The sequence below is a fragment of the Orcinus orca genome, chromosome 4 (assembly GCF_937001465.1).
Source record: "Orcinus orca chromosome 4, mOrcOrc1.1, whole genome shotgun sequence".
Taxonomy (NCBI): Eukaryota; Metazoa; Chordata; class Mammalia; order Artiodactyla; family Delphinidae; genus Orcinus; species Orcinus orca.
The window spans coordinates 79140866-79168434 of NC_064562.1; the positions used below are offsets into that span (position 1 = coordinate 79140866).

The 27569-nt window shown below is 37.9% G+C and overlaps 2 protein-coding genes across 7 annotated transcripts in view; one reads left to right on the top strand and one right to left on the bottom strand.

The window, feature by feature from the left end:
* Positions 1-27569, top strand: part of AASDH (aminoadipate-semialdehyde dehydrogenase) — a 42213-nt gene that overhangs the window by 6052 nt on the left and 8592 nt on the right. For 4 of the 6 annotated variants that reach the window (XM_004268255.4, XM_033425347.2, XM_049709294.1 and 1 more), the window contains 11 exons: positions 523-848; positions 9208-9400; positions 16703-16944; positions 17310-17416; positions 17939-18111; positions 18541-18733; positions 19763-19878; positions 20879-21674; positions 24286-24449; positions 25645-25767; positions 26594-26725. In XM_004268255.4, the coding sequence (XP_004268303.2) occupies positions 523-848; positions 9208-9400; positions 16703-16944; positions 17310-17416; positions 17939-18111; positions 18541-18733; positions 19763-19878; positions 20879-21674; positions 24286-24449; positions 25645-25767; positions 26594-26725 (2565 nt within the window). Of the gene's footprint in view, positions 1-522; positions 849-9207; positions 9401-16702; positions 16945-17309; positions 17417-17938; positions 18112-18540; positions 18734-19762; positions 19879-20878; positions 21675-23372; positions 24450-25644; positions 25768-26593; positions 26726-27569 lie in introns of those variants that run through there. The other 2 variants (XM_049709295.1, XM_049709296.1) reach the window with 2 other exon arrangements.
* The window catches only part of CRACD (capping protein inhibiting regulator of actin dynamics), a 313346-nt gene that overhangs the window by 4336 nt on the left and 281441 nt on the right, over positions 1-27569 (bottom strand). The window lies entirely within an intron of this gene.

Below are 27569 nucleotides of genomic sequence, written 5' to 3' on the forward strand. Positions count from 1 at the left end.
TCCCGGACCACGGATCGAACCTGCGCCCCCTGCAGTGGAAGCATGGAGTCTTAACCATTGGACCACCAGGGAAATCCCCTGTTCTCATTCACATTTAAAGCATATTTCATTATTACACCACATTGCACTGCAGTTGTGTGTTTTTATGTCTCTATTTTAAAGATGAGTTTGAAAGTAAGCAATGCACTTTATTCTTGGAGGTTTCTCATTTATCTTTTTATTCTTGGATATATAGCAAGTACAGTTGACCCTTGAACAACTCAGGGGTTAGGGGCAGTGACTTCTGCGCAGTGGAAAATTCGCCTATAACTTTACAGTTGTCCTTGGTACCCGCATCCGCAGATTAAACCAACCTCGGATATAAGTGGACCTGCGCAATTCAAACCCATGTTCAAAAGTCAGCTGTACTTAAAAAAAAAAAAAGCTGTGTTGAATGAGTAAATGAATACTTAATATTCTATATAAAAGAGAATGCGTTTTAACATATTAATGGTGTAAAACTTTGTTCCCCATTTAACATAGAAATTCAAATCTTCCTATGAAACGTTATTGAACTATGATACGTTTACAGTAGAACATAATGACCTAGTACTCTTCAGACTTCACTGGAAAAATGTTGAGGTGAGCTTGATGCTAAATAATAGCATAAGAAGAGAGACATATGAAAAAGAAAAAATGACAAAGAGTGTGAATTCTGAGAACAGCAGTGAAGAAAAGTTAGAAGAGCACATGGATGTGAGGCTAAAGCATTGCTTGGCCTATGTTCTCCGTACATCAGGCACCACGGGGATACCTAAGATTGTCAGAGTCCCTCATGCATGTATAGTGCCAAACATCCAGCACTTCCGGTAAGTTCTATCCTTAGAATCCTTCTTCAGAACTTGTAATTTAAAGGGAAAAATGAATTTTGAAATACCTGTTCTTTATAACTCTTGTTCCTAAATTGACAGTCCTAAGTACTTGGGTCTCTTGTTTCAGCTATATCTGAACTTTAGCTCTCTTTAGCAGAGTAGGGCTTTACCTGTTTGATCCAGACCTGGAGCCAAACAGCAATCAAATGATACGGCTGGAAGCTTTGCTTCTTAATTATTAGTAAGAAGAGAGGAAACATATTCCTGGCAGAGGTACCTACAGAGGTATGGGAGAAAGAAGGAGTTTGGCTTGCTAGAGTGTACTGGGCAGAGCTGAAGAGTGGGAGGGTAGGAGTCGTATGACCTGAGGGGGCAGGCATCTGGTGTGCTCTGTTGGAGAAGTTTGAACTTAATCCAAGGAACCATTAAAAAATTTTGCATTTCATTAAGTTTACTCTTGTAGCATCGTTGAGTTGGTTTTACTGTTATGGGAAATGAGGAATCTCTATAAAGTTGAGATTCTCAACTTTTGAAGAAAGGAGGAAATAGAGGAGGAAGGGAACCAGAGAGGAGTAGGCTTAGAAAATCAGAGGAGGAAACAGAAATAGAAATGGAAACCTCATGGGACACATCTGTAATTTTATGTCATTATAAGTTTTATGTAATTAAAATTTTTTTAGTAACCACATTTAAAAAGTAAAAAGTGGGGACTTCTCTGGTGGCGCAGTGATTAAGAATCCACCTGCCAATGCAGGAGACATGGGTTCGATCCCTGGTCCGGGAAGATCCCACATGCCGCGGAGCAACTAAGCCCGTGTGCCACAACTACTGAGCCTGCACTCTAGAGCCCTCGAGCCACAACTACCGAGCCTGCATGCCTAGAGCCCGTGCTCTGCAACAAGAGAAGCTATCGCAATGCGAAGCCCGCACACCGCAACAAAGAGTAGCCCCCGCTCACCACAGCTAGAGAAAGCCCGTGTGCAGCAATGAAGACCCAACGCAGCCAAAAATAAATTAATTTAAAAAAAGTAAAAAGTGAAATTAATTTTAACAATATATCTTATTCAGTATACCCCAAATATTTTAATATGTAATCAATATAAAAATTTAGTGAGGTACTTTACAATTTTTTTTTTTTAATTTTTTAAATTTTTGGCTGTGTTGGGTCTTCGTTGCTGCACAAGGGCTTTCTCTAGTTGCAGTGAGCGGGGGCTACTCTTTGTTGCCGTGAGCGGGCTTCTCGTTGCAGTGGCTTCTCTTGTCGCAGAACGTGCAGGCTCAGTAGTTGTGGCTCGTGGGCTCTAGAGTGCAGGCTCAGTAGTTGTGGCGCACGGGCTTGGTTGCTCTGCAGCATGTGGGATCTTCCTGGATCAGGGATCGAACTGGTGTCGACTGCACTGGCGGCAGTTTCTTAACAACTGTGCCACCAGGGAAGTCCTACATTCTTTTTTATATACTAATTATTTTCAAAATCTAGCACGTATTTTATACTTAAACATCTCTATGTGGACCAGTCACATTGTTAGTGCTCAGTAGGCACATGTATCTAGTGGCTACTATATTGGATGCCCAGGTCTAGAAGGAAGGAATGGTTAAATGCTGCAGAGGTATCTATTGTAATTGGCAATCTGTATTTTTTTGGTTTTGTTTTGTTTTTAATATTTTATTTATTTATTTAAATTTTTGGCTGCGTTGGGTCTTAGTTGTGGCATGCACAATCTTCATTGTGGCGTGTGGGATCTTTTGTTGTGGCGCATGGGCTCTTCATGTGGCTTCTCTCTAGTTCTGGTGTGCAGGTTTTCTCTCTCTAGTTGTGGTGTGTGGGCTTCTCTCTAGTTGAAGTGTGCAGGCTTAGTTCCCTGACCAGAGATTGAACCCGCACCCCCTGCATTAGAAGGCGGATTCTTTAACGCTGGACCACCAGGGAAGTGCTGACAATCTGGTCTTTAGTGCTTTCACTTCTAATTCCCAGGGCTGAAGACAGTACAGGCTGGAGATAAGAGAATGAGAGATAAGGAAATGGAGACAACAAAAGTAAAGTGTTATTTTCTAGAAACTAGTTTTAATAGAAGAGAAAGGATTCTGGGAGGGTGTAGCTTTTTTGTCTTTGTTTTTAGATGGGAGAGACTTGTAGGCTGAGCATAAAGACCTGGTAGAGAGGATTGGTTAGAAAAATCAAGTGGTAGGAATATGGTAAAGGAGTAAGATACTTTGAGATGGGAGGAGATGATATTTAAAATACTCTCTGTTCTTTAGAGAGCCTTAAAAGGATAAGAGGGATAATAAGTTACATAAATTCTTTATGTAATAAGGAATGTTAGAGGAAGTTGATGGATTGTAACTTTAGAAAGAAATAGGATGCAATGTCCTATGCTAACGTTATGGGAAGTGAGGTGGGGATGGAGATACAGGCAACTTGAGGAGAGTGGAGCTGATTTGGAATCTAGGAGAGGTGGGAGAGACAGCTGACTAAGAGGCACTGGGCCTAACAGGCAGGAATTGTCTGTAAGGTGAGAGCAAATATGTGCTCAGTGAGGGATGAGGGGCTAATTTGTGAGTAGAGTGTACAGATTTCTTGATAGCTATTTTGTGCTTGAACTTAATGAAATCTATTTGCTTATTAAACCCTTTTTGGTTTACTTTTAGGTTCACAAGTAAGCAAAGTGCTAAATAATTGGATTCTGAAAGATGAAATGTTCAGATATCCAATTTAGAAATTGAAACAGTGATGTTAAATTTTCTATTTGATTTGGACTTAAATCACCAAGCTAGGAAGTACCAAATTTCAGCTGACTCCCCAGATATTATCAGAATAACCTGATAGTAAGATAAAGCTGAGTTTATTGCTTACATTGGTAGGAGAGAATGTTGCCTACCTCCAAGAGTATGATGGTCTCAGAGGGAGAAGGGCAGGATCTGATTTACTGAGATTTTGAAGTAAGGTAGATCTTTTTTTTTTAATTAACTAATTTATTTATTTTTGGCTGCATTGGGTCTTCATTGCTGTGCACGGGCTTTCTCTAGTTGCAGCGGAGCAGGGGCTGCTCTTCTTTGCGGTGCGCGGGCTTCTCATTTCGGTGGCCTCTTTTGTTGCAGAGCATGGACTCTAGGCTCGTGGCCTTCAGTAGCTGTGGCTCGTGGGCTTCAGTAGTTGTGGCTCGCGGGCTTCAGTAGTTGTGGCTCGCAGCCTCTAGAGCACAGGCTCAGTAGTTGTGGTGCATGGGCTTAGTTGCTCCACAGCATGTAGGATCTTCCCAGACCAGGGCTCGAACCCGTGTCCCCTGCATTGGCAGGCGGATTCTTTATTTATGTATTTATTTTTGTCTGTATTGGGTCTTCGTTGCTGCGTGAAGGCTTTCTCTAGTTGCGACGAAGGGGGGCTACTCTTAGTTGCGGGTTGCGGGCTTCTCATTGCAGTGGCTTCTCTTGTTGTGGAGCACAGGCTCTAGGCGCGCGGGCTTCAGCAGTTGTGGCTCGCGGGCTCTAGAGCACAGGCTCAGTAGTTGTGGTGCACGGGCTTAGTTGCTCCGCGGCATGTGGGATCTTCCCAGACCAGGGATCAAACCCGTGTCCCCTGCATTGGCAGGCAGATTCTTAACCACTGCACCACCAGGGAAGTCCCTGGCAGGTGGATTCTTAACCACTGCACCACCAGGGAGGTCCCTAGACCTTTCAATACAGGGGCTTAATTTAAGGATTGGGTAAGGTTTGTGATATAACAATGATGGATTGGTGGAAATAGCAAAGGAACTTTTGAGGAAAGAGGTTCAGAGAGTCTTGGGTTGTAAACCGTTTTTGATGCTTTTGTTAAAGAGATGATTTGGTTTTCATTAATGAACAGTAAAGTTATATGTAACTTCTGTTTTCTTGGTTTAGAATCTCCTAGAATAATAAAACTGTGCTAATGAAGACAATGTAAATAGTAAGTCCTATTAATATAGGCAGTAAACTCAGCAAACTGTGTGAGGGTAAACCTTTTTTGCTTTGTTTTTTTTAGCTGTGACAGTGCTACTCTCTGAAAGCAGATTATGGGACTTTGATTTGTTGTTTGTCTTTTGCTTTATTGTTTTATAAGAACATGTGAGAAGAATTGTGTTGTTTATGCCCACAGGCATTTTACAAAGACAGATATAGTATCTTCTGTAGTGATAACATGGAATTGAACTTCCCTTAAAATATTTACTAATCTTTCTAGATTATGCCAAAAAAAAAAAAGAAAAAAAAGCTGAATAGCTGTGCATCAAATATATAGTCTTTAGTTGTATAAGCATTTGTGAGCCTTTAGGGTTTTTTTGTTGTTGTTTTTTTGTTTTGCGGTACGTGGGCCTCTCACTGTTGTGGCCTCTCCCGTTGCGGAGCACAGGCTCTGGACGCGCAGGCTCAGCGGCCATGGCTCACGGGCCCAGCCGCTCCACGGCACGTGGGATCTTCCCGGACCAGGGCATGAACCCGTGTCCCCTGCATCGGCAGGCGGACTCTCAACCACTGCGCCACCAGGGAAGCCCTGTGAGCTTTTAGTTTATAAGGAACTATTTTGTTTTTGTGCACAATTACCTAGTTTGATTGCAGAGTCAGAAATGAAGTGGAAATTTAAAACTCCTTTTGTTTCAGTCAAACAAGAAAAGTAGCTCAGTGAAGTTAAAAAAAAAAGTAAAAAAAAGAAAAAAAAAGTAGAACTTTTCTATTATTTTATTGTGGCTTCTTTTTTTAAGCCCCCTTTTACTTCTGGAGCTTGATGACTTAATATAGTACTCTGAAGGAATGCCCAGCAAAACTTATCCTTTTTATATATTTGTTTAGATTATTTATCTTGTTAAATATATTTTTGTAATCATATCTTAAAGAGAACTACATGGACTTCCCTGGTGGCGCAGTGGTTTAAACTCCACCTGCCAATGCAGGGGACATGGGTTTGAGCCCTGGTCCGGGAAGATCCCACATGCTGCGGAGCAGCTAAGCCCGTGCACCGCAACTACTGAGCCTGCGCTCTAGAGCTCACGAGCCACAACTGCTGAAGCCCTTGCACCTAGAGCCCGTACTCCACAACAAGAGAAGCCACCGCAATGAGAAGCCCGTGCACCACAACAAGGAGTAGCCTGCTCACTGCAACTAGAGAAAGCCTGTGCGCAGCAACAAAGACCCAACGCAGCCAAAAAAAAAAAAAAAAAAAAGAACTATAGTTATTTTTCTTGCTGAATTCTCTTCTCAGTTGACCTTCCTAAAATAAATTGTTGGACGGACATCTTTTCTAATATTACATATCTTGGATATTCTGTTGAAATTAAAACAGGAACATACAGTTGTAAAGCCTTTTAAAAATGATATTTAAGTACTATTTTTTTTAGTTGATATTTATGACTTTGTACAAGTTACTTAACCTCCCTGAATTTCCTTTTCCTCCATTTTTAAATGGTGGTAATAACCATATCTGCAACATAGGGTGGTTGGGAAAATGAGAAACAATAAGTTAGATATACAGCACGTAAGCCTCAGAAGTAGTAAGCTCAACAAATATTTGTTCCATGCTATCTCTTTTCTTCTTTAAAATCTGTCTCTTTTAACTTTTCCTATACTGGATACTTCTTAAGCTACGTTCCTTAACTTCCAGATTCTCCATGAATGCTTAACACTGCCCACTTTGTTCACAGAATTGAGACAAAAAAAATGATTTTCAGGGCTCAAGCATTATTGAAAGCCTGTTATATGTTCTCCCCTGAATTCTAACTAGGAAACCAGACAATATTTGTGAAGAATAAGTCCATTAAAAATTGAAGTTTGAGTGTAGCTTTTATCGTACATTGATTTTTTTTAGCTTACCTGAGACACAAATATATAATTAGATTAAATTATAATCAGATTTAGGGCTTCCCTGTTGGCACAGTGGTTAAGAATCCACCTGCCAGTGCAGGGAACATGGGTTCGAGCCCTGATCCGGGAAGATCCCATGTGCCATGGAGCAGCTAAGCCCGTGCGCCACAACTACTGAGCCTGCACTCTAGAGCCTGCGTGCCACAACTACTGAGCCTGCGTGCCACAAGTACTGAAGCCCGTGTACCTAGAGCCCGTGCTCCACAACAAGAGAAAACACCGCAATGAGAAGCCCGTGCACCGCAAAAAAAAGTAGCCCCCGCTTGCCGCAACTAGAGAAAGCAGCACAGCAGTGAAGACCTAACGCAGTCAAAAATAAATAAAACAGGGGGGATAAACGATCTTTTACAGTGGAGGAGGCATTCACATCTTTGAGGAGGCTTGGTTAATGTGTAATGTAGATGCACGCTGCACAGTTGGAAAAGAGGTGGGGGAGACCCAAACAGACACAGGGAATTTTATGTTTAAATTTTCTTCTCCCACCTTAAAACGTAAATTTTATTTCATCACTTTTTACCCTCTTAGGGTTCTTTTTGGCTAGGTCTGAGAATTAGATTGACAAAAGAAAGGTCAATGGAAGAAAAGCGTACATTTAAGTATAACAAGTTTTATGTGACACAGGATCCTTCATAAGGAATGACCCAAAGAGATGACAAGACTATATTAGGTTAAACAAAGAGAGACAATTGTGGAAAAGTGACTAAACTGTGTGGGGAGGCTAAAGGAAGATAAGAATTATTTTAACCAAGTCTGTTTTGTATAGAGTTCTCTTGCTTTCAGCGTCTCATCCTTGATATTAAGAATATTACTTTCCTTCTGGTATAGGGAGGACATCTTTCATGTGGGAATTTCATCTGCCTTTATGAAAAACAGGAAGGTCACAGTGTTTTTGTTTTGCAGTTTTTCAAGTGCATTTAACTCAAAATGGTCAATATACCAGAGCTGCATATTTTGGGATAGCATGTTCTGAACTCCATCATTAAATGCTTAACGTTGGGGCTTATCTACCTAACTTAGTAGGGGAAAGGGAAGGGAAGAAAGGCTTCTATGGGAAATACAAATTGGTTTCTTTAGGAAAGACAAAAGCAGATAAGAAACTTTGTGGTAATGTTGGCCTATGCATATGAGGGTAGTTTCATCCTGTCGTCAGGGCCATAAAACTCCCCAGTAGAGGGGGTTTATGGTAGGTTTACTCTTGGTGTACTTTTGGGAGTAAAAGTCATCCTGAAGATGGAATTTATGGTAGTCTCATTCCCCAGAAGTTTCTGCTATCAATCAGAAAAGGGAAGCTCCAGGAAGGCTTCTTTCTGCATCTGTTGAATCCAAAATGTCTTCAGCTTAAAATAATCTTCATACCAACCCTGGGGTTCCAAGTGGGTGCCCACAATACCATACTTGAAGATATTTTGAAGTTAAGGTAATCCCTGCTTTTAGATAGAATGAGTTTTGTGTCTTTAAATTGAAGAGTGTTATAGGCTCATTGCTGACCATCCATGCTCTATAATACCCTTATCACATATATTCTGTTCTGCTCTTTGTTGAGTTACTGAGAGAAAATGCCAAATAGTGGGAAAAGGGAGTCAGAGGTCTCTATTAATCATCATTCAATAAGTAGTATAGAATAAGTCAAGATTCTACCTGAAAAACAGAACTGGGTGTATATATCAGAGATCTATTACAAGGAATTGGTTTACACTTGTGGGGCTGGTAAGCAAGACTGCAGTCCATTGGGTAGACAATTAGGGGTGATTGTGAACAGACTGGAATCCCACAGGCATGTGCTTGTCCACAGGCAAGTCAGGAAAGAGGATCCAGGGGAAAGGGAGAGTAATTGCTGAACTAGCTAATTGCTGATCCAGCTGCTGTTTGGAGTCTCTTCAGAGAACGCCTAAACACTCTCTTAAAGGCCTTCCAACTGAGTAAATCCAGCCAACGCAGGATAACCTCCCTTTTGATTAAAGTCAGCTTATCAGGGACTTTAATCATATCTACAAAATCCCTTCACAGCAGCACCTAAGCTAGTGTTTGATTGAATAAATGGGAGAAGGTGTGTGTGCTGTCAAATGACAGCTGTCCGCCTTCTGTCCTCCAACTGTCTAGAGAGAATTTCCCTTGTCTTCTACCCTAATGGGAAACACACTATCAATAGAAAGGGAATTCTGAGGACTGTAATTCAGTCCAGTCAAGTTGACGCATCAGAAGGGCATCACATATGATAAAATACGTCATGGTAAAAAGTGGCTTTGCTTTAAATGGCTTTTAATCCTTATATTTATAAAGAAGAGTTCTAGAATTAATAGCACCGTTTTGGTTAATCTAAGAGAAAAAAAAATCTGGCCAACATCTGGAAACTTAATGGTTATAAATACTTCTTTAGGATATGTGTTTACTAAGGCATTTCTCATAATTAGGCATTTATTTATGCCTTTATTTATTATTCTCATAATTAGGCAATTATTTCTCATAATTACATTCTGTTTTGCCTTAGGGTGCTTTTTGAGATCACTCAGGAGGATGTTTTGTTTCTGGCTTCACCTCTGACCTTTGATCCTTCTGTTGTGGAAATATTTGTTGCTCTATCAAGTGGTGCCTCTCTGCTTATTGTACCAACTTCTGTCAAAGTGCTCCCATCAAAATTAGCTGCTGTTCTCTTTTCCCATCACAGAGTGACTATTTTACAGGTACATTTTAGTAGCAAATGAAATGTTTTGTTTTTAATGATTCAATATTTTAAGTGTGTTAGAGAATATTTTATATTCCTGTAGCTCTTTACAATGGATTAATGATAATCTAGTTAGAATGTCAAGGGCTGTCTTCCTGATGATGTCATTTGTTTGAGAATGAAAAAAATCAGTTAATTCTGTCTAGAAAATTCTTTTACTATGCACTTTGTACATACTATAATAACTAAGGGAACTTTTACTCAAATCCATTGGGATATGCCTCTCTTGTCTTAAAGTATTGAGTTTATTGTGTTTCCCACTAAAAACTGCTTTAAGTAAGTTAAATTATAATTGACTTAGAAATTTAGATTTTCTGATTTTTACATCGGTATGTTTTATATTAACCTAAAAAATGTATTTTTTAAGTTTGGCATTTTTGAAGATTTAAAAAATATATATGTGAAAGTATGTGACTTGTACTGTAGACTTAAGATATAACACTGCAAGTGGTTAATGAAACTAGAGAGAATTAATAAAATTATATGCATATCATGATAAATGAAAATTTTTTTAAATGAGACTTGAGAGGATGTTAAATTTCTTCCCAGAGACAAAATTTGATGCTGACTTTCTTTTTAGGAAATGTGTTTTTCATCCTATTAAAAAAACCATTATATATAAATGAAATGAGTATAGCAATGCAGTTTTGCTAGGTATCAGTGGTATAAATTCTCATCTCTTGGTGAATCATTCTATGAATCTGGGCAAGATTTTAATAATACAACTTTTAGGGGCTTCCCTGGTGGTTGAGAGTGGTTGAGAGTCCGCCTGCCGATGCAGGGGACACGGGTTCGTGCCCTGGTCCGGGAGGATCCCACATGCCGCGGAGCGGCTGGGCCCATGAGCCATGGCCGCTGAGCCTGTGCGTCCGGAGCCTGTGCTCCGCAACGGGAGAGGCCACGACAGTGAGAGGCCCGCGTACCGCAAAAAAAAAAAAAATAATAATAATACAACTTTTATTTTCCTGTAAAATTCAAGGAGCATAATTTTTCAGGGAATATTTGCTAAGTACCTTAATAGTGTCTTATACCTCTTTAAATCTGACCCCCTTGCTTAATGTTAAAACACAATCTCAGATAAATTTACTTTAGCAGTGGTTTTTTTTAACTTTTCTGGGATCATAGATCCTTCTGAGAAATGGATACACATTTACTAACTCTGTTCCCAAAATACAGCAAATTTTGCATATAGTTTCATTGTGATTTTATATAACTCACAATACATATTTACTTGGAATATTATGAGCAGATCACATATGACTTGGTTTGAGTAAGGAAGAAAAGCACAAAAGCTGACAGGCTAACCTTTCTTTTGTATAAGACACATGTCTTATAGTGTATTTTTGCTTTATTTTATTATCATCGTTCATCTTTTCCCTCCAGAGTCAATTTCTTACCAAATAATATGTAAGTCATCATGGATATATATATATATATATATATATATACACACATATATATATATATATATATTTTTTTTTTTTTTGCGGTACGCGGGCCTCTCACTGTCGTGGCCTCTCCCATTGCGGAGCACAGGCTCCGGACGCGCAGGCCCTGCGGCCATGGCTCACGGGCCCAGCCGCTCCGCAGCATGTGGGATCTTCCCGGACCAGGGCACGAACCTGTGTCCCCTGCATCGGCAGGCGGACTCTCAACCACTGCGCCACCAGGGAAGCCCTATATATATATTTTTAAGAGCTTCTTGTACAGATTTTATTTACAAATAACCTTGCCCAAACCTAATTGGATATTAAGCAAGGATCTTAAAAGCTCTCAAAGAGAATACATGCTACTAAAGTTTTGAAAATTGGAAAAAATAGAATATCTTGAGTTACTGCGGGAGAGAAAGGCCCCAAAGTGAGATGGACTAAGCTTTTGAGGAAATTAAGAACCTCTTTATCTCAGGAATAAGAGTTTTCTCTTGCGAAGAAAGGGCCAGTATCTGGTTTCTTAGAAACCTAAAGTATATTTGGGAATTTTTTGCATACTCTGGGTAACAAAGTTATATTATTTAAACTTGATGCCTTTTAAAAGTGAAACCTTTTAGTTAGAGCAAAATCTTAGGTTGCTATCTACCAAAGTGTCAACATAAGTGTTTTTCATTTTTACATAAATTTTTACTTAGGCAATCTGGAAGAAAACTATAACATTTTCTATCACTTTTTTCTGTTATTTGCTAAGTCCTGTTTCCCTATGCCTAAGATGATTTGGTAGCAAAGGATGTTGAGTTGTCCTGTGCCAATAAATTGATGATTTCAGTTTATGAGTATCCGAAAAGTGTTACTATGCTTTACCTTGCTGAATATTCATAGTTGTGCATTCATTTGTAGAGTTCAAAGTTGAAATTATCCTTAACACTAGAAATTAGGCCAGAATGTTTCAGATTTGCTTTACTGAAAATGGAGAGCAGGACCATTCAGTCGTCATTTTGACAAGAGATTTTCCATATGATAAAAGTCTTGGGGGCTTCCCTGGTGGCGCAGTGGTTAAGAATCTGCCTGCCAATGCAAGGGACACGGGTTCGAGCCCTGGCCCAGGAAGATCCCACATGCTGCGGAGCAACTAAGCCCGTGTGCCACAACTACTGAGCCTGCGCTCAAGAGCCCGCAAGTGACAACTACTGAGCTCACGTGCCACAACTACAGAAGCCTGTGCGCCTAGAGCCCATGCTCTGCAACAAGAGAAACCACGACAATGAGAAGCCCATGCACCACAGCGAAGAGTAGCCCCTGCTCACCGCAACTAGAGAAAGCCCACGCACAGCAGTGATGACCCAACACAGCCAAAAATAAAAACAAACAAATAAATAAATAAATTTGTTAAAAAAAAAAAAAACCCAAAAAACTCTTGGTGGAACAGTTAAGAGCTTGATTTAGGATCATTTCAGGATAAATAGGATGACCACTGTAATTTATTACCAAAAACTTGGAATCCTGAGAGTGAATGAAAGCACTAAGTTCCCAGATAGTAATCTGGAACAATAAGTACGTACTGGGATATAGGGTCATCCTACTGCTTAAATATTTTGACAAGCCATGACCTTAAATAATCTCCCCAAATTAAAATTCAGGTTGTCCTTTTAGCTTTTATTGAAAGAAGCCATTTTAAAATCTTCATTCATGTAACCTCTGGCTATAGCCAAGTGAGGAGGTTGGCAGATATTCTTCCCAAAAAGCAACTATAAAGCTGGACAAAATTGACAAAAATAACCATTTCAACACTTTAGAAATCAACTAAAGGCATATAACTATCTGAAATATGTTTTTTTGTTTTTGTTTTATTTTTTTTTACAGAAATATGTTTATGTTTTTAAAAACTGCTGAATTTTGCTTTAGAAAAGGGAATCTGTGGCATTCTAGCCAGCAAGAAGGGCCTACAGCTCCAACAGCCTGAGGTTGCTATGGTGAGGAGGGCAAGCACATTCCTGACTGACCTTGAGGCTATGTGCATGCACATAAGAGACACAAAAGAGCCCATGGAAAATAAAAGCTGGATCAGACTTGAAAATGACGTAACTTTGAATGAGCTCCCCTATCCACACACAGATCCATCTACACAGACAATCTGTCCAGTCACTGGTTGACATCTGAGCTATGCAGACATGAGGCGACGCTTAGGAAGTAAGACTTAAAAATGAAAACAAGAATATGTATTTTGGGACTTCCCTGGTGGTCCAGTGGTAAAGAATCCGCCTTACAATGCGGGGGACACAGGTTCGATCCCTGGTCAGGGAACTAAGATCTCACATGCTGCGGGACAACTAAGCCCGTGCGCCACAACTAGTGAGCTTGCGCACTTCAACTAGAGAACCTGCGTGCCGCAAACCACAGAGCCTACGCACTTTGGAGCCTGCGCACCACAACTAGAGAGAGAAAAACCCTCATGCCAAAACTAGAGAGAAGCCCGCATGCCGCAACGAAAGATCCTGTGTGCCGCAACTAAGACCTGATGCAGTCAAAAAAAAAAGAATATTTTAGGAATTCCTTGGTGGTCCAGTGGTTAGGATTCCAAGCTCTCACTGCGAAGGGCCAAAAAAAAAAGTATTTAATTTAATTTATTTTTTGGTCATACCATGCAGCTCGTGGGATCTTAGTTCCCCCACCAGGGATTGAGCCTGGGCCACGGCAGTGAAGATGCTGAGTCTTAACCACCAGATCACCAGGGAGTTCCCAAATACCTATTTTAAAAGCCAACTGAGCAGTGACATCAGTGACCATACGGGGGAGACGATTCACATTTAGCCCAGGCAAGTTACAAACAAAGAAATAAACAAGCAAATAAAAAATCAGCAACAAAACATTTCATAATGATAAAGTGGTCAGTACATCAAGAAGTACATTGCTGGGACTTACCTGGTGGCGCAGTGGTTAGGACTCTGTGCTCCCAATGCAGGGGACCCGGGTTCGATCCCCGGTCAGGGAACTAGATCCCACATGCATGCTGCAACTGAGAGTTCTCATGTCACAACTAAGGAGTCCGCCTGCTGCAACTAAGGAGCCGGCAAGCAGCAACTAAGGAGCCTGCCTCCTGCAACTAAGACCTGGTGCAAAATTAATTAATTTTTAAAAAAGAAGTATATTGTTATATCAAGAACATGATATCTGCCTGAAAATAGAGGTTCCAAATACATGAAGCAAAAATGGACAGAACTGAAAGGAGAAATAGATGACTCAATGGTTTGAAATTTTAGTACCCTACTTTCAGTAATTCATTGAAAAACTAGACAGAAATCAGTGTGCATGTAATAAAGAAGACTTGAATAACATTATCAACCAAATTCCACATGTAGAGCACTCCATCCACCAAATGCAGAGTATACATTTCCTAGGATAGGTCATATGCTAGGCTACAAAATAAGTCTCAGGAAATGTAAAATGTGTTGATGAATAATTAATTAGTCAATCTAAGAAAGAAACAAAGAATGTTCTTTGAGCCAAACTGAGGATTATAACCCGAGGGACAGTCTTTCAGAAAGATCTGAGGACCCTCCTGCCTGTTAGAAGTCAAAGCACAGTTATATACATTTTCGAAACAAAGAGTTATACATCAAAGTGACATATTGATAGTTTACATAGTCTAGATCTGCACATATAAGGCGAGTAGTGGGTCATTGTGACCCATCACAGGATTAAGAAAGGAATGTTATCTTCTAAGGAATTACCTTGTTGGTGTGAGGAGAAATTTGCTTTTTACGATGTAGCAGGTATTTCTGTGTCTTCTAAGGTGGTCTGGTTAATGTATAATGCAGATGCACATTGCACCGTAAAGCGAGCGTAGTGGGGCCCAAATGGGCAGAGAGAGAATTTTATGTTAAAATATTGTTTTTGTCCTGCCTTAAAAATAATTTTATTTCATCAAATGTGACTAAGTGGGATTTGTCCCAGGAATGCACATTTGCTTTAACATCCAAAAATCCACTGATGCTATATACTAGATAAAGAATAATGAACAAAAAGCACATAATTATGTCAGCAGATGCAGAAAAATATTTGGCAAATCCAATGCCAATGATAAAAAAAAGTCAACAAACTAGGAATAGAAGGGAACTTCCCCAACATGATAAAGGATGTCTACAAAAAGACTACAGCTAACATTATAATTGGATAAAAGACTGAATGCTTTCACTCTAAGATTGGGAACAAGGCAAGGATGTTTGCTTTTTCACTTCTTTTCAACATTATTCTGGTTGTTCTAGGCAGTGCAATAAAGCAAAAAGGAAGAAGGAAATTAAGCACCCACACTGGACAGGAAGAAGTAAAACTATTTGCAGACGACATGGGGGAACTACTAGAACTAATAAACAAGTTCAGCAAGGTTGGAGGGTACAAGATCAATATGCAAAATCAACTATATTTCTACATTATATAAAAAAAGCCCAAAAATGAAATTAAGAGAATAATTATATTCACAATAGCATCAAAAATAATAAAATAGGAATAAATTTAAAGAAGAGCAAGGCTTGTACGATGAAAACTATAGAACATTGTTGATAGAAATTGAAGAGCTAAATAAATGAAGAGACATTTCATGTTTATGGATTGGATGTCTCAATATTGTCAAGATTGCAGTTCTCCCTATAAATTAAACCCAGCCCCTATCAAAATCCTGATGGACTTCTTTGGGGGAGAAATTGACAAGCTGATCCTAAATTTTATATGGAAATTCAAAAGGTAGTCCTGATCCATACAATAGAATAAAAAGTCCTATGGTCTGAGTGTTTGTGTCCCCCCAGAATTCATATGGGGCCTTTGGGACTGCTTAGGTCATGAGGGTGAAGCCCTCATGAATGGGATTTAGTGCCCTTGTAAAAAAGACCCCACAGAGCTTCCTATCCCCTTCCACCATGTGAGGACACAGCAAGAAGTCTAACCTGGAAGAGAGCTCTCACCAGAACTGGACCATGCTGGCACCCTGGTCTTGGACTTCTATCCTCCAAGAACTGTGAGAAGTAAACTTCTGTTGTTTATAACCTACCCAGTCTACAGTATTTTGTTATAGCAGCCTGAACAGACTAAGACAAAAAAGAATGAATTATTGATATATACAACATGAATCACAAAGTATTTTCACTGAACATAGAGTAAAAGATGCTAGGTCAAAACAGAATACATGTTGTATGATTCCATTTTTATAAAATTCTAGAAAATGCCAGCTGATCATCAGTGACAAAAAATAGATCAGTGGTTGTCTGGAAGAGAGGTCCAGTTGGAGGGAAGAATTACAATGGTACATAGGTGATTTTAGGGTTGAAGGATATGTTCATTATCTGGATTGTGGTGATGGTTTCACCAATAATATATCTCAAAATTTGTATTGTACACTTTAAATATGTATAGTCTATTGTATGTCAATTATATTATCTTAATAAAGTTGTTTTTTAAAATCTTTATTCATTGTTTTGCTTAGGTACTTCCTTAACACTTTTATATACTTTTTCTACATAGGAATAATGGGAAAGGAAATGTAAATTCATTTAATAAATTTTTGTCCTTTAAACCTTTTTGTCTAAACTGCATAATGAAACATAATTAATATTTGCTTGTTTTTTACTGAAGCAAAATTTATGTCCACATTAAAAAGGTAATGCTGCTTCAGTAGTTTTCCAAATATGATTTGCCATTTAGTAAACACAGCCTTAATTTCCTTGTGAGCTCCCAATGTTAAGCTTTGGACTAATCACTACAGTGTGGTTTTTTGTTTTTTGTTTTTTTTTTTAAAGAAGTGAAGGGAAAGAAATAATTTATTTTTAATGTATCTACAGGCAACACCGACATTGCTTAGAAGATTTGGATCTCAGCTTATCAAGTCAACTGTTTTATCAACCAATACTTCTCTTCGAGTATTGGCCCTTGGTGGCGAAGCATTTCCATCATTAACTGTTCTCAAAAGCTGGAGAGGAATAGGCAATAAAACACAAATATTTAATGTTTATGGTATCACCGAGGTCTCAAGTTGGGCGACTTTTTACAGGATACCAGAGAAAATTCTTAACTCTACTTTGAAGTAAGGGTTTCAGTTACTTCAGGGTAGGGTAGAAACTGTTATTTTTCCAGTATCTTAACACAAATAGTATTTTTGATAGGCACTGGAGTAATATTTTATAAACACTATTTTATCTAGAATTTTAAGCTGGGAATCCAGAACCTTTCTTATTTTAACTGGTGCTACAGATCCTGCTAGAGGTTTTCGTAACTAAACAGCAATGAATAACATAACTTTTCCACCTAACCTTTTCCTCTTGTCAATCTTTGAATTATAACAAAAACTTTTTTTTTCTTTATTTGGTACAATGTGATTTAAATACACTGGTAAATATTCTATTCAAATGAAAAATTTTTAATTTGGTTTGGGTTGTTGTGTTTTCATAGATGTGACTTGCCTGTACAACTGGGATTTCCACTGCTTGGAACAGTAGTTGAAGTCAAAGATACTAATGGTTTCACAGTTCAAGAAGGCAATGGCCAAGTATTTTTAGGTTGTTTTACATTTGTTGATTGGGAATAATTTTTTTTTCCAAGAAAAAAAATCTGATGTGTTAATTTTATTCTTTCCTCAATTATTCTTAAGTCTAGTATTCTTTTCGGTGATGGTAATTTTTAATCTCATTCTCACAGTCATGAAACATTTAATTAGTTACCATAATTATTTCAGATAACAATGTCTAATACTCTAAGAGAAGATATAAAAGTAATTTAGAAACTGTAAATTGGTTGTTTGTATTTCTGTTTATAGCCAAAATTCTATTAGTATTTTAAGAATGTTTTTAATCACATGTATTTTTAGAACTAGATTGTGTTTCATCCCTTTGCTTACTTTACTAAGGTTCTTATTGTATATAATTTTATAAGATAACATTTAAAAGTGAGTCCCCCTTTTTATATAAATATTCAGACTTTGAAACTTAGTAACTGAGCTTTTGGAGATGTTCTGATTTCTTGGTTTTTATTATATTTTCCATGAATTTTTAAAATTACATTGTTGTTTATATCTTGTGAAGGTGGCAGAAATAGAGTATGTTTTCTTGATGATGAAATGACAGTACCACTTGGCACAATGAGGGCCACAGGAGACTTTGTGACTATAAAAGATGGAGAGATATTTTTCTTGGGACGAAAGGACAGTCAGATCAAACGTCATGGCAAACGTCTTAACATTGAACTTGTGCAACAGGTAGAACTGTTTAAATATTAAACATCTATTAATATATGTAGGTATTAGAGGCAGCCATAACTACTCTTCTGTTCCAGGGTTCTCTGTCAGTATTATTTAAACCTAAGACTTTTGTGTTAATGATGAATTACAGTAGAAGATATGGATAATTCATTGTGCACTTTATTCTCAGCATGAAGAGTTGTTTTTTAAATAAGTGACAAAGGGGATTTTGATAACTGAAGATAAGTTGACTTATTTTGCTCTGGGAGCTATTATTTTTGGAAAACATTAAGAACCCAGTGTGCTGGTAATAGTGATAGTAGGAAACAATTTTTTAAAACTCTCTAGTGAATTCCAGATTTTAATTTGACTGTATTGAATGCAGAGTATTTAGGAAGTTTGTTTTTAAATGTCCTTATTGGCAAATTGAGATAATCTCTCTCATAGGTTGCTGAAGGTCTTCAACAAGTGGAATCTTGTGCAGTTACATGGTATAATCAGGAAAAATTAATTTTGTTCATGGTGTCCAAAAATGATTTAGTAAAGGATTACGTCTTTAAAGAACTGCAGAAACATCTTCCAAGTCATGCAATCCCGGATGAGCTTGTATTGACTGATTCTCTACCATTTACATCTCATGGTAAAATAATTTGAAGCAGCTATGTTTCAGTGCCAAATGATACTAATTGTATTAACTAGTTTAAAGGCCACTTAAATCCTTATTATTATAAGTAATACTAATATATATTGTGGTAGACCCTCTGTCATTTTATCTCCAGAAACTCCTGTGAGTAGGTTGTATTATTCCCATTTACTTATGTGGAAAATAAGGCTTAAGAGGTTAAATAATTTCCCCAAAATCACATTGCTAGTTAGTAGTAGAGTTGAAATTCTGTAGGACTGTTTGACTTCAAAACATGTGCTCTTAATCACCATATTCTATTACTTTCCCAATTTCATCTTTAATATTTCAGAATGTGGTTATTGCTCAGTAAATAGTACCATTTCTTTAGCTCTTTAAATGAGAGCAACATTAGCCCCTCCTTTCTTTTTTTTCTCTTTTATTTAAAATTATTTATTTTTTGGCTGCATTGGGTCTTTGTGGCTGTGCGCGGGCTTTCTCTCCTTTTTTTTTTCTTTTAAAAATATTATTTATTTTTGGCTGCGTTGTGTCTTCGCTCCTGTGCGTGGGCTTTCTGTAGTTGCGGCGAGCGGGGGCTACTCTGTTGTGGTGCACTAGTGTTGTGGTGCGCAGGCTTCTCATTGTGGTGGCTTCTCTTTTTGCGGAGCATGGGCTCTAGGCTCGCAGGCTTCAGTAGTTGTGGCTCGCAGGCTTCAAAGCACAGGCTCAGTAGTTGTGGCGCACGGGCTTAGTCGCTCCGCAGCATGTGGGATCTTCCCAGACCAGGGATTGAACAGGTGTCCTCTGCGTTGGCAGGTATCGGATTCCTAACCACTGCGCCACCAGGGAAGTCCCTCCTTTCTTCTTATCTGCTACCCACTACATTCTGGGTAGCATGGGACTGTCTTCTTGATTATTGATTCTGCATGACAAACTATTTTATAGGATTTCTAACCTTAACAATGAAAAATGTGTGTATTGTGACTAACAAAGACATGAAGGGGTCAAGCTGAAATTTAAAAATTGTTATTTCTCTTTTGTATTAAGGCAAAATTGATGTTTCTGAGTTAAATAAGATTTATTTAAACTCCATAAACTTGAAGTCTGAATGTAAACTCAATGGAAAAGAGGAACTTTGGGAAAAATTACATCATTTGTGGAAGGTACAACTTTTAAGATACAAATTTGTTATTATAAAGAGGTCGTTGTATATCTTCAGGGAATGTAGCATCCTAATAAGTCTGATAAAATTTTCTAAGAATATTACTGCTGCCCAGATGTTAAGTAGTATAGCTTTGTTTTATTCAATTTGTATTCAAATAAGGGTTAGGTTCTCTACTGCAAGATTAGATTAAGCTCCCTATATAGAAATTTATTGGAAGTGAGGTAGTCATAAAAGGCACGAGTAGACAAAATGCCTCTTGACATAACTTTTCCCTAAGATGGTCAGTCAAGTGCAGTAACACTTGTCAGAGTTGAAAAAATAGCCAAATCTTGCTGTACCACAATCTGTGGTATAAAGGCTTAACATAATTATTCCAGAAGAACTTTCAGTAACAACATGTATGCTTCTGCTTAAGGGAATTAATATATATATGTATATAACAATTAAAAACTTATTTTAAAATATATATATTTTATTACCTATGATTTACAGGTCAGTATAATTTTTCTTAGATAAAATTCGGAGTTTTCTAAAGGGTTCTAACAAGAGGATGTAACTGTACAGTCTTGTCTGAAAATAGATATCTAGATAAAAGTAATATCCACTTCATTTTTAGATTCTTGGAAAATAATTTCGGTTTATGTGAAGTTAATGAAAATAATTATTCCCATATTATAGAAATATCAGATATTGTTAATATCTGATATTAAATTAGGTGTTTTTATAATTCCATTCCCTATTGTATGGGTAGAAAAACTGCTCTAAAGGGAAGTATAATTTGCAGTTCTAGGGTAGTTTGTGACAAAATTGGTAGCATAATGATGGTCTCCTTTACTATATAGAAAATAATTTTAAAATTTACTTTAATTGTTAAAAAATTTATTTTGTGTTCATCTCATTAATGTAGTTACCATCATCTATATATTACCTTTAAATGCTGAATTCTTTTGGTTTTAGATCTTTAACTTCACCATATTTCTCACTTCTCTAATCTGTAGTCTGTTCTGAGTCTCTCAGAAGACCCTTTGAAGGTTCCTGATGAGTCACTCTTCTTAAATAGTGGTGGAGATTCTTTGAAGTCCATACGGCTCCTCAATGAGATTGAAAACCTTGTTGGCACAGCAGTACCTGGGCTTCTGGAAATTATTCTTAGCAGTTCTATTTTAGAGATTTACAATCACATCCTTCAAACAGTGTTTCCAGATGAAGATCTGACATTTAGCAAGAATTATTCCACAAAAAGAAAATCCAGCGATGTTAATCAAGAGGAAACCAGTGGAAAATCTTTACATCAGGCATCTGTCATGCCTTTAAATTGTGACAACGAGATCAATGCTTTTATTGCACTGAGCCGAGGGAGTCAGATTTTGTCTCTGAATACTACTAGGTTTTTAACTAAGTTGGAACATTGCCCTTCAGCCTGTTCTTCTGATATAATTTCACAGACTAACATTCAAAATATGAAAAGCTTAAATCCTCCAGCTCTTATTGGGAAGTCAAAAGATATGTCCTGTGTTGCAAAAGTTTCTGAAGAGGAAACATCTGTGATGGGGGCTGAGAAAATGGAGTTTCATGTGAGGTGGAGGTCAGACACAGGCAAATGTGTGGATGCTTCACCTCTGCTTGTAATACCAGCTGTTGATAAGTCATCTGCAACTGTGTACATTGGCTCCCATTCTCATAGAATGATGGCAGTTGATCTTTACTCTGGAAAGGTGAAATGGGAACAGATTTTGGGAGATCGCATTGAATCCTCAGCATGTGTATCTAAGTGTGGAAACTTTATTGTAGTGGGTAAGTTTCTGAATTTGAGGTTTATAGAGTTAAATTTAATTACCATATGGTAATGCTAGTAGGGCCAAGTTAAATTTAAAAAAACCTATGCATAGTAGGTTTGGTTGCTGTCAAAGAATAATAGTTAACTACATGCTGATTCATAGTGTGGGCCTTGGGTCAGAGTTTCTGGATTTGAAGCTAACTCTAAAGCTGTTACCAGCTCTGTGACCTTTAACGAGTTGCTGAACTTCTTAGAATTTCAGTTTTCTTATGAGTATATGGGCTTAATAAATAAAACATGGTGCTGCATCACAGATTATCGCCAGACTTAATGGTTTAGAATAATAAACATTTATTTATTTATTTATTGGGATATAGTTGCTTTAATAAACATTTATTATCTCACAGTTTCTATGGGTCAGGAATTTAGGAAGGGTTTAGCTGAAAGTTCTGGCTCATGGTTTTTCATGTGGCAGCAACCACCTGAAGCCTTGACGAGCTGGAAAAATCTGCTTCTAAGATGGCTTATTCACATTGCTGCAAACAGAAGACTTCAGTTTTTGCTGGCTTTTGGCAGGAAGCTTCAGTGTCTTGACACATGGGCTTCTCCGTAGGCTGCTTGAATGCCCTCGCAACATGGAAGCTAACTTCCCTCAGAGTGAGTGACCCAAGAGAGTGATTGAGGAGGAACGCAGTACTTTCAGTGTCTAAAGTTGTATACCATTATTTGTGCCTTATTCTGTTATTAGAAGAACATCATTAAGTCTGGCCCACACTCAGAGGGAGGGGAATTAGCTTCACCTGTTGAATATCTCTGAGTATCAAAGAATTTGTGGATATATTTTAAAACTACCACAATAATCATAGAGCTTTTGAGAGGATTAAATGAAATAATTGCTTGTGAATCCTTTAGTACATTGCTAGGGACAGACTAAGTGCTCAAAGAATAATAGTTAACTACATGCTGATTCACAGTGTGGGCCTTAGGTCAGAGTTTCTGGATTTGAACCTAGCTGTAAAGCTACTACCAGCTCTGTGACCTTCAACAAGTGTTAGCTACTACCTTCTCAGTTTCATTAAGGTGTAGGTGACTCTTACTTTACAAAGATATGGGGGTCTAGGCGTAATGTCTCCTGAACTACCACTCTCTTTTTACCCCCCAAACTACATCAAGTTTTACTTTAATGCTCATGGCATGTGCTTACCAAAGCTGTTCAGACTAAGTGCTTAGGAATATATCTCCCTACTTATGTTAGCCTGGCTAGAATCTACTTGAATCTGAGTTTGATTCTTCTGTATTGAAAACTTACATTTTGAAAATTATACTACAGGAAACTTTCAGTTATACATGTGAATGATCATGAGTAATCCCTATCCATGAAAGTCAGCTCATTGAGGTTACTGTTTGCATTCCAAGTGTCTAAACCCAAAGCCTCTGGCACGTGGTGGTCACTTAGTACTTTTTTTCTCTTTTTAAAAAAATTTCCAGTTTTATTGAGATGTAATTGACATACAACATTTTATTAGCTTAAGGTATACAATATAATGTTTGATATGTGTATATTGCAAAATGATTACCATAGTAAATCTAGTTAGCATACATCACCTCAAATATACAGTTCAGTGTTGTTAACTATCACTTAGTACTTTAAATATTTGTTATGAATATAATATACAGTAAAACCCTTTTTAGTATATGGTTTTATATTTTGACAGATACATACTATCATGTAACCACTACCACAATCAAGAGTCCACTGCTCCAGGGACTTCCCTGGTGGCGCAGTGGTTAAGAATCCGCCTGCCAGTGCAGGGGACACAAGTTTGATCCCTGGTCCGGGAAGATCCCACATGCAGCAGAGCAACTAAGCCCGTGCTCCACAACTACTGAGCCTGTGCTCTAGAGCCCATGCGTCACAACTACTGAAGCCCACACGTCTAGAGCCCATGCTCCACAACAAGAGAAGCCACTGCAGTGAGAAGCCTGTGCACCGCAACGAAGAGTAGCCCCTGCTCCCCGCAACTAGAGAAAGCCCGTGCATAGCAACGAAGACCCAACACTGCCAAAATTATATATATATATATATATATGCATATAGTAGCACTTCACTGTGAGCATTACATGAGTTAACAGATATAAAATTCTTAGAGTAGTACCCTTCACAAGGTAAAAGGTCAATAAACATTTGGTCATTGTTAATGTTAGCATTTCTGGAACACCTACTATGTACTGGGCATTTATCCTAATTATCACAGTAACCCTGCTGTAGATGTATCCACATTCAGCAGAAAGATAATCTAGGCCCAGTGATGCTAGGTAATTTGCTCGAAGGATGGCCATGACAAGATCTGAATCCAAGTTGTCAAAGCCTCTTTCTGCTGCAGCATGTTCATGTTCATTGTTTTCCTGGTAGTGAAGCACTTTATGGTACTTTTAAAATGTAAGATGTACCTACTAAATAGGTTTTTTATACAAATGGTTGCTGCTTTGCTGAAATGTAAATCGAGCCAAACATAGAGCCTAAGTACACATGAAGAACATCGAATATATATTGTCATGATTTAAGCCAAATAATTATTTTCCAGTGACATATCTAAATCTCATCTTTTGTATTTTGTTTCCCAACAGGCTGTTATAATGGGTTGGTTTATATTCTGAAGAGTAATAGTGGAGAAAAATACTGGATGTTTACTACTGATGATGCTGTCAAAAGCTCAGCAACTGTGGATCCAACCACAGGACTTTTTTACATTGGTTCTCATGACCAGCATGCATATGCTTTAGATATATATGTAAGAATTCACTTCATCAATTTCATACCATAAGCATAGATAGAAGAGTGTGAAACTATCAGGTGGTGGTGACTAGGGGAGCAGGTATTAACTATTCCCAAGTTTGTGATCTGGGAAGATTAAGGGGTTAATTAACAGCCATAATATCTTAAGACAATTTTAACTTCCTTACCGAATTTTCACAAATAAATTTACTACTCAGAGTTTTGAAATATAAGGAACTTAGAATGCCATCTTGACAATAGAGAAGAATCACAAAAATATCAATAAGAACTGATTACATAAAATTTTTAAATTTAAGAATTATAAAATTAAAAAGAAATAAGTTGGGAAAAGTTTTTGAAACAAGTGTGACAGAGTTAAAATATTCATAAGTATAAAGAGCAAATACAAATTAATAAGAAAAATGTAAAGGTCCAGATAGAAAAATAAACAAGGGATATAAATGCACAGGACCCCAAAGAAGAAATAGCTAGTAAATGTATTTAAATATTTCATATGTTTAAGAATCAAAGGAATGAAAATTTAAAACTTTGAGATAAAGAAGCAAATGTTATTAGAGTGTAGCATTAAATGCTGGTGACAATGGTGGGAGGTAAATCCTTCGAGGAAAACAATTTGACCATAGGTAACAATTTCATATCCTTTGATTCAGTAAAATTCTTCTAGGAATCTGTCCTGGCAAAATAATCAGAAACATGGACAGATATATGCACAAAGATGTCTATTTCCAAATTGTTTATAACACCAAGCAATTAGTTCAAGACAATTTTCAATGATAAGGTTGAGAAATTATTTTGTGTTCATATGGGATATGATTCATTAAAGTAATATTTAAAGAGTTTTACAAAGTAAGTGAGCTAAATTAGATACAAAGTGTATGATATTCAGAGTGATGATCTCAAGTATATTAAGCTGTGTGTGTGTGCGTGTACCAACAAGATCACAAGGGAAAATGCTAAAATGTTAACAGTGGTAATCTCTGGGTATTGGCTTTTGTCATCTTTTTATACTAACTTGATTCTCCACAGTGAGTATATATTATTTTTATACTAAAAATAAAAGTTATATTAACTAAGATAGACATAACATCAGGAGGGACAGGATATGTATATTTTGTTAATCACCAGCAGAAACCAATTAATTTGCTTTCTTTTTCTTTTTTTTTTTTTTTAATTTGCTTTCTTATTTGCAGAAAAAGAAGTGTGTTTGGAAGTTGAAATGCGGAGGAACTGTTTTTTCTTCTCCTTGTTTGAGCCTGATTCCATATCACTTGTATTTTGCTACGCTGGGAGGACTTTTGCTGGCTATAAATCCTGTAGGCATAAAAGAATATTTATTGATTTTATTACCTGTTTTTCTTTAATATTTTTTATTTTTGCTTTGAATTCTGCAAATTTGAAGTAGATCTCAGTTAGATATAGTCCATACATTACTGAACCAGAATTCATTAAAAATGACTGACATAAAGTATAGAAAGATGAGAAAAATCTAAGTTCTGTGTATGTCTTTTATCAATTTTTTATTTTATTTTATTTTTTTGGCTACGTTGGGTCTTCATTGCTGTGCATGGGCTTTCTCTAGTGGCAGAGAGCGGGGGCTACTCTTCATTGTGGTGCGTGGGCTTCTTATTGCGGTGGCTTGTTGCAGAGCACGGGCTCTAGGTGCTCCGGCTTCAGTAGTTGCAGAGCATGGGCTCTAGGCGTGGGCTTCAGAAGTTGTGGCGTGTGGGCTTAGTTGCTCTGTGGCGTGGGGATCTTCCCGGACCAGGGATCGAACCCATGTCCCCTCCTTTGGCACGCGGATTCTTAACCACTGCGCCACCAGGGAAGTCCTATCAATTTTTAAGTTGGCAGACTGTTCTCGGTCCTGTCAAGAACTTCGTGTCCGTTCTAAGGATGGAGTTTATGTGCTAGTTATTTCTTTCCTGGTTTTATTGCAAGTTTTTAGCATTCATAAGTAGCACTCATTAATTTTATAGCTGTGTATATGTGTACTAGCTTCATTTATAATGTCAGCATGCCATTATAGCATTTTCTGGTGTTTATAGCTTTACCTCTGGGAGATTTATGAGTTTATTTTATAAAGGGTAGTTGATTAGTAGAATGATTTAAATGCTGTGAATTGCTTTTTGCCCCTGACAGGCCACTGGGAAGAGAGTTTGGAAACATTCCTGTGGAAAGCCACTCTTTTCTTCTCCACGGTGTTGCCTACAGTATATTTGTATTGGCTGTGTAGATGGGAATTTTCTCTGCTTTACTCACTTTGGAGAACAGGTAAAAATTTCTAGTTCTGTTTTATTTACATTTCTCAAAGGCATAGTAGCTGGTGACAACTGAAGTAAAATTTTAAACATTATTTGACCCATTGTGTTGAAAACTAATTCTATTTTAATTGTCAAACCACGGGTTTTTAAAATTTTGAATGACGCTATAATAGATTTAAAAGATTCTATCCAAACATTGTTTTACTTTTGCCATTCTCCTCTCACAATTTAAAAAATGTCATCAGCTTTTTTTTTGTTTTTTTTTTGTTTTTTTGCGGTACGCGGGCCTCTCACTGTTGTGGCCTCTCCCGTTGCGGAGCACAGCCTCTGGACGCACAGGCCCAGCAGCCATGGCTCACGGGCCCAGCCACTCCGCGGCATGTGGGATCTTCCCAGACCGGGGCTTGAACCCGTGTCCCCTGCATTGGCAGGCGGACTCTCAACCACTGCGCCACCAGGGAAGCCCATGTTATCAGTTTTTAGCCAACTTTATTATAACCTCTATTCCGATTGTGAACATAAACTCCTGCTTTTTCTATGAAAACCTAAATCTGTTACATAACCCAATTTGCATTGTGTGGAAGTTCCATCTTCAACTTCATGATCCGCAGGGTAGGCTCCTTCTGAGTCATAATAGGTCTTTCGTTGGGATAATAATCTCTACTTCTTTACCCATAAGTGACTGTGGCACAACTTCTGTGTTTTTGATTTTGGGGATTATTTTGTGGACTTGAGAGTGTACTAGTTCCAACATAAGTTAGCCCATTGCTGGCTAGAGTTGACTTTGGGTGCTTTTTATTCTACATTCACCCCTCATAGCCTAGCAGTTTCTTTTGTTCTGTGTGACAATTACT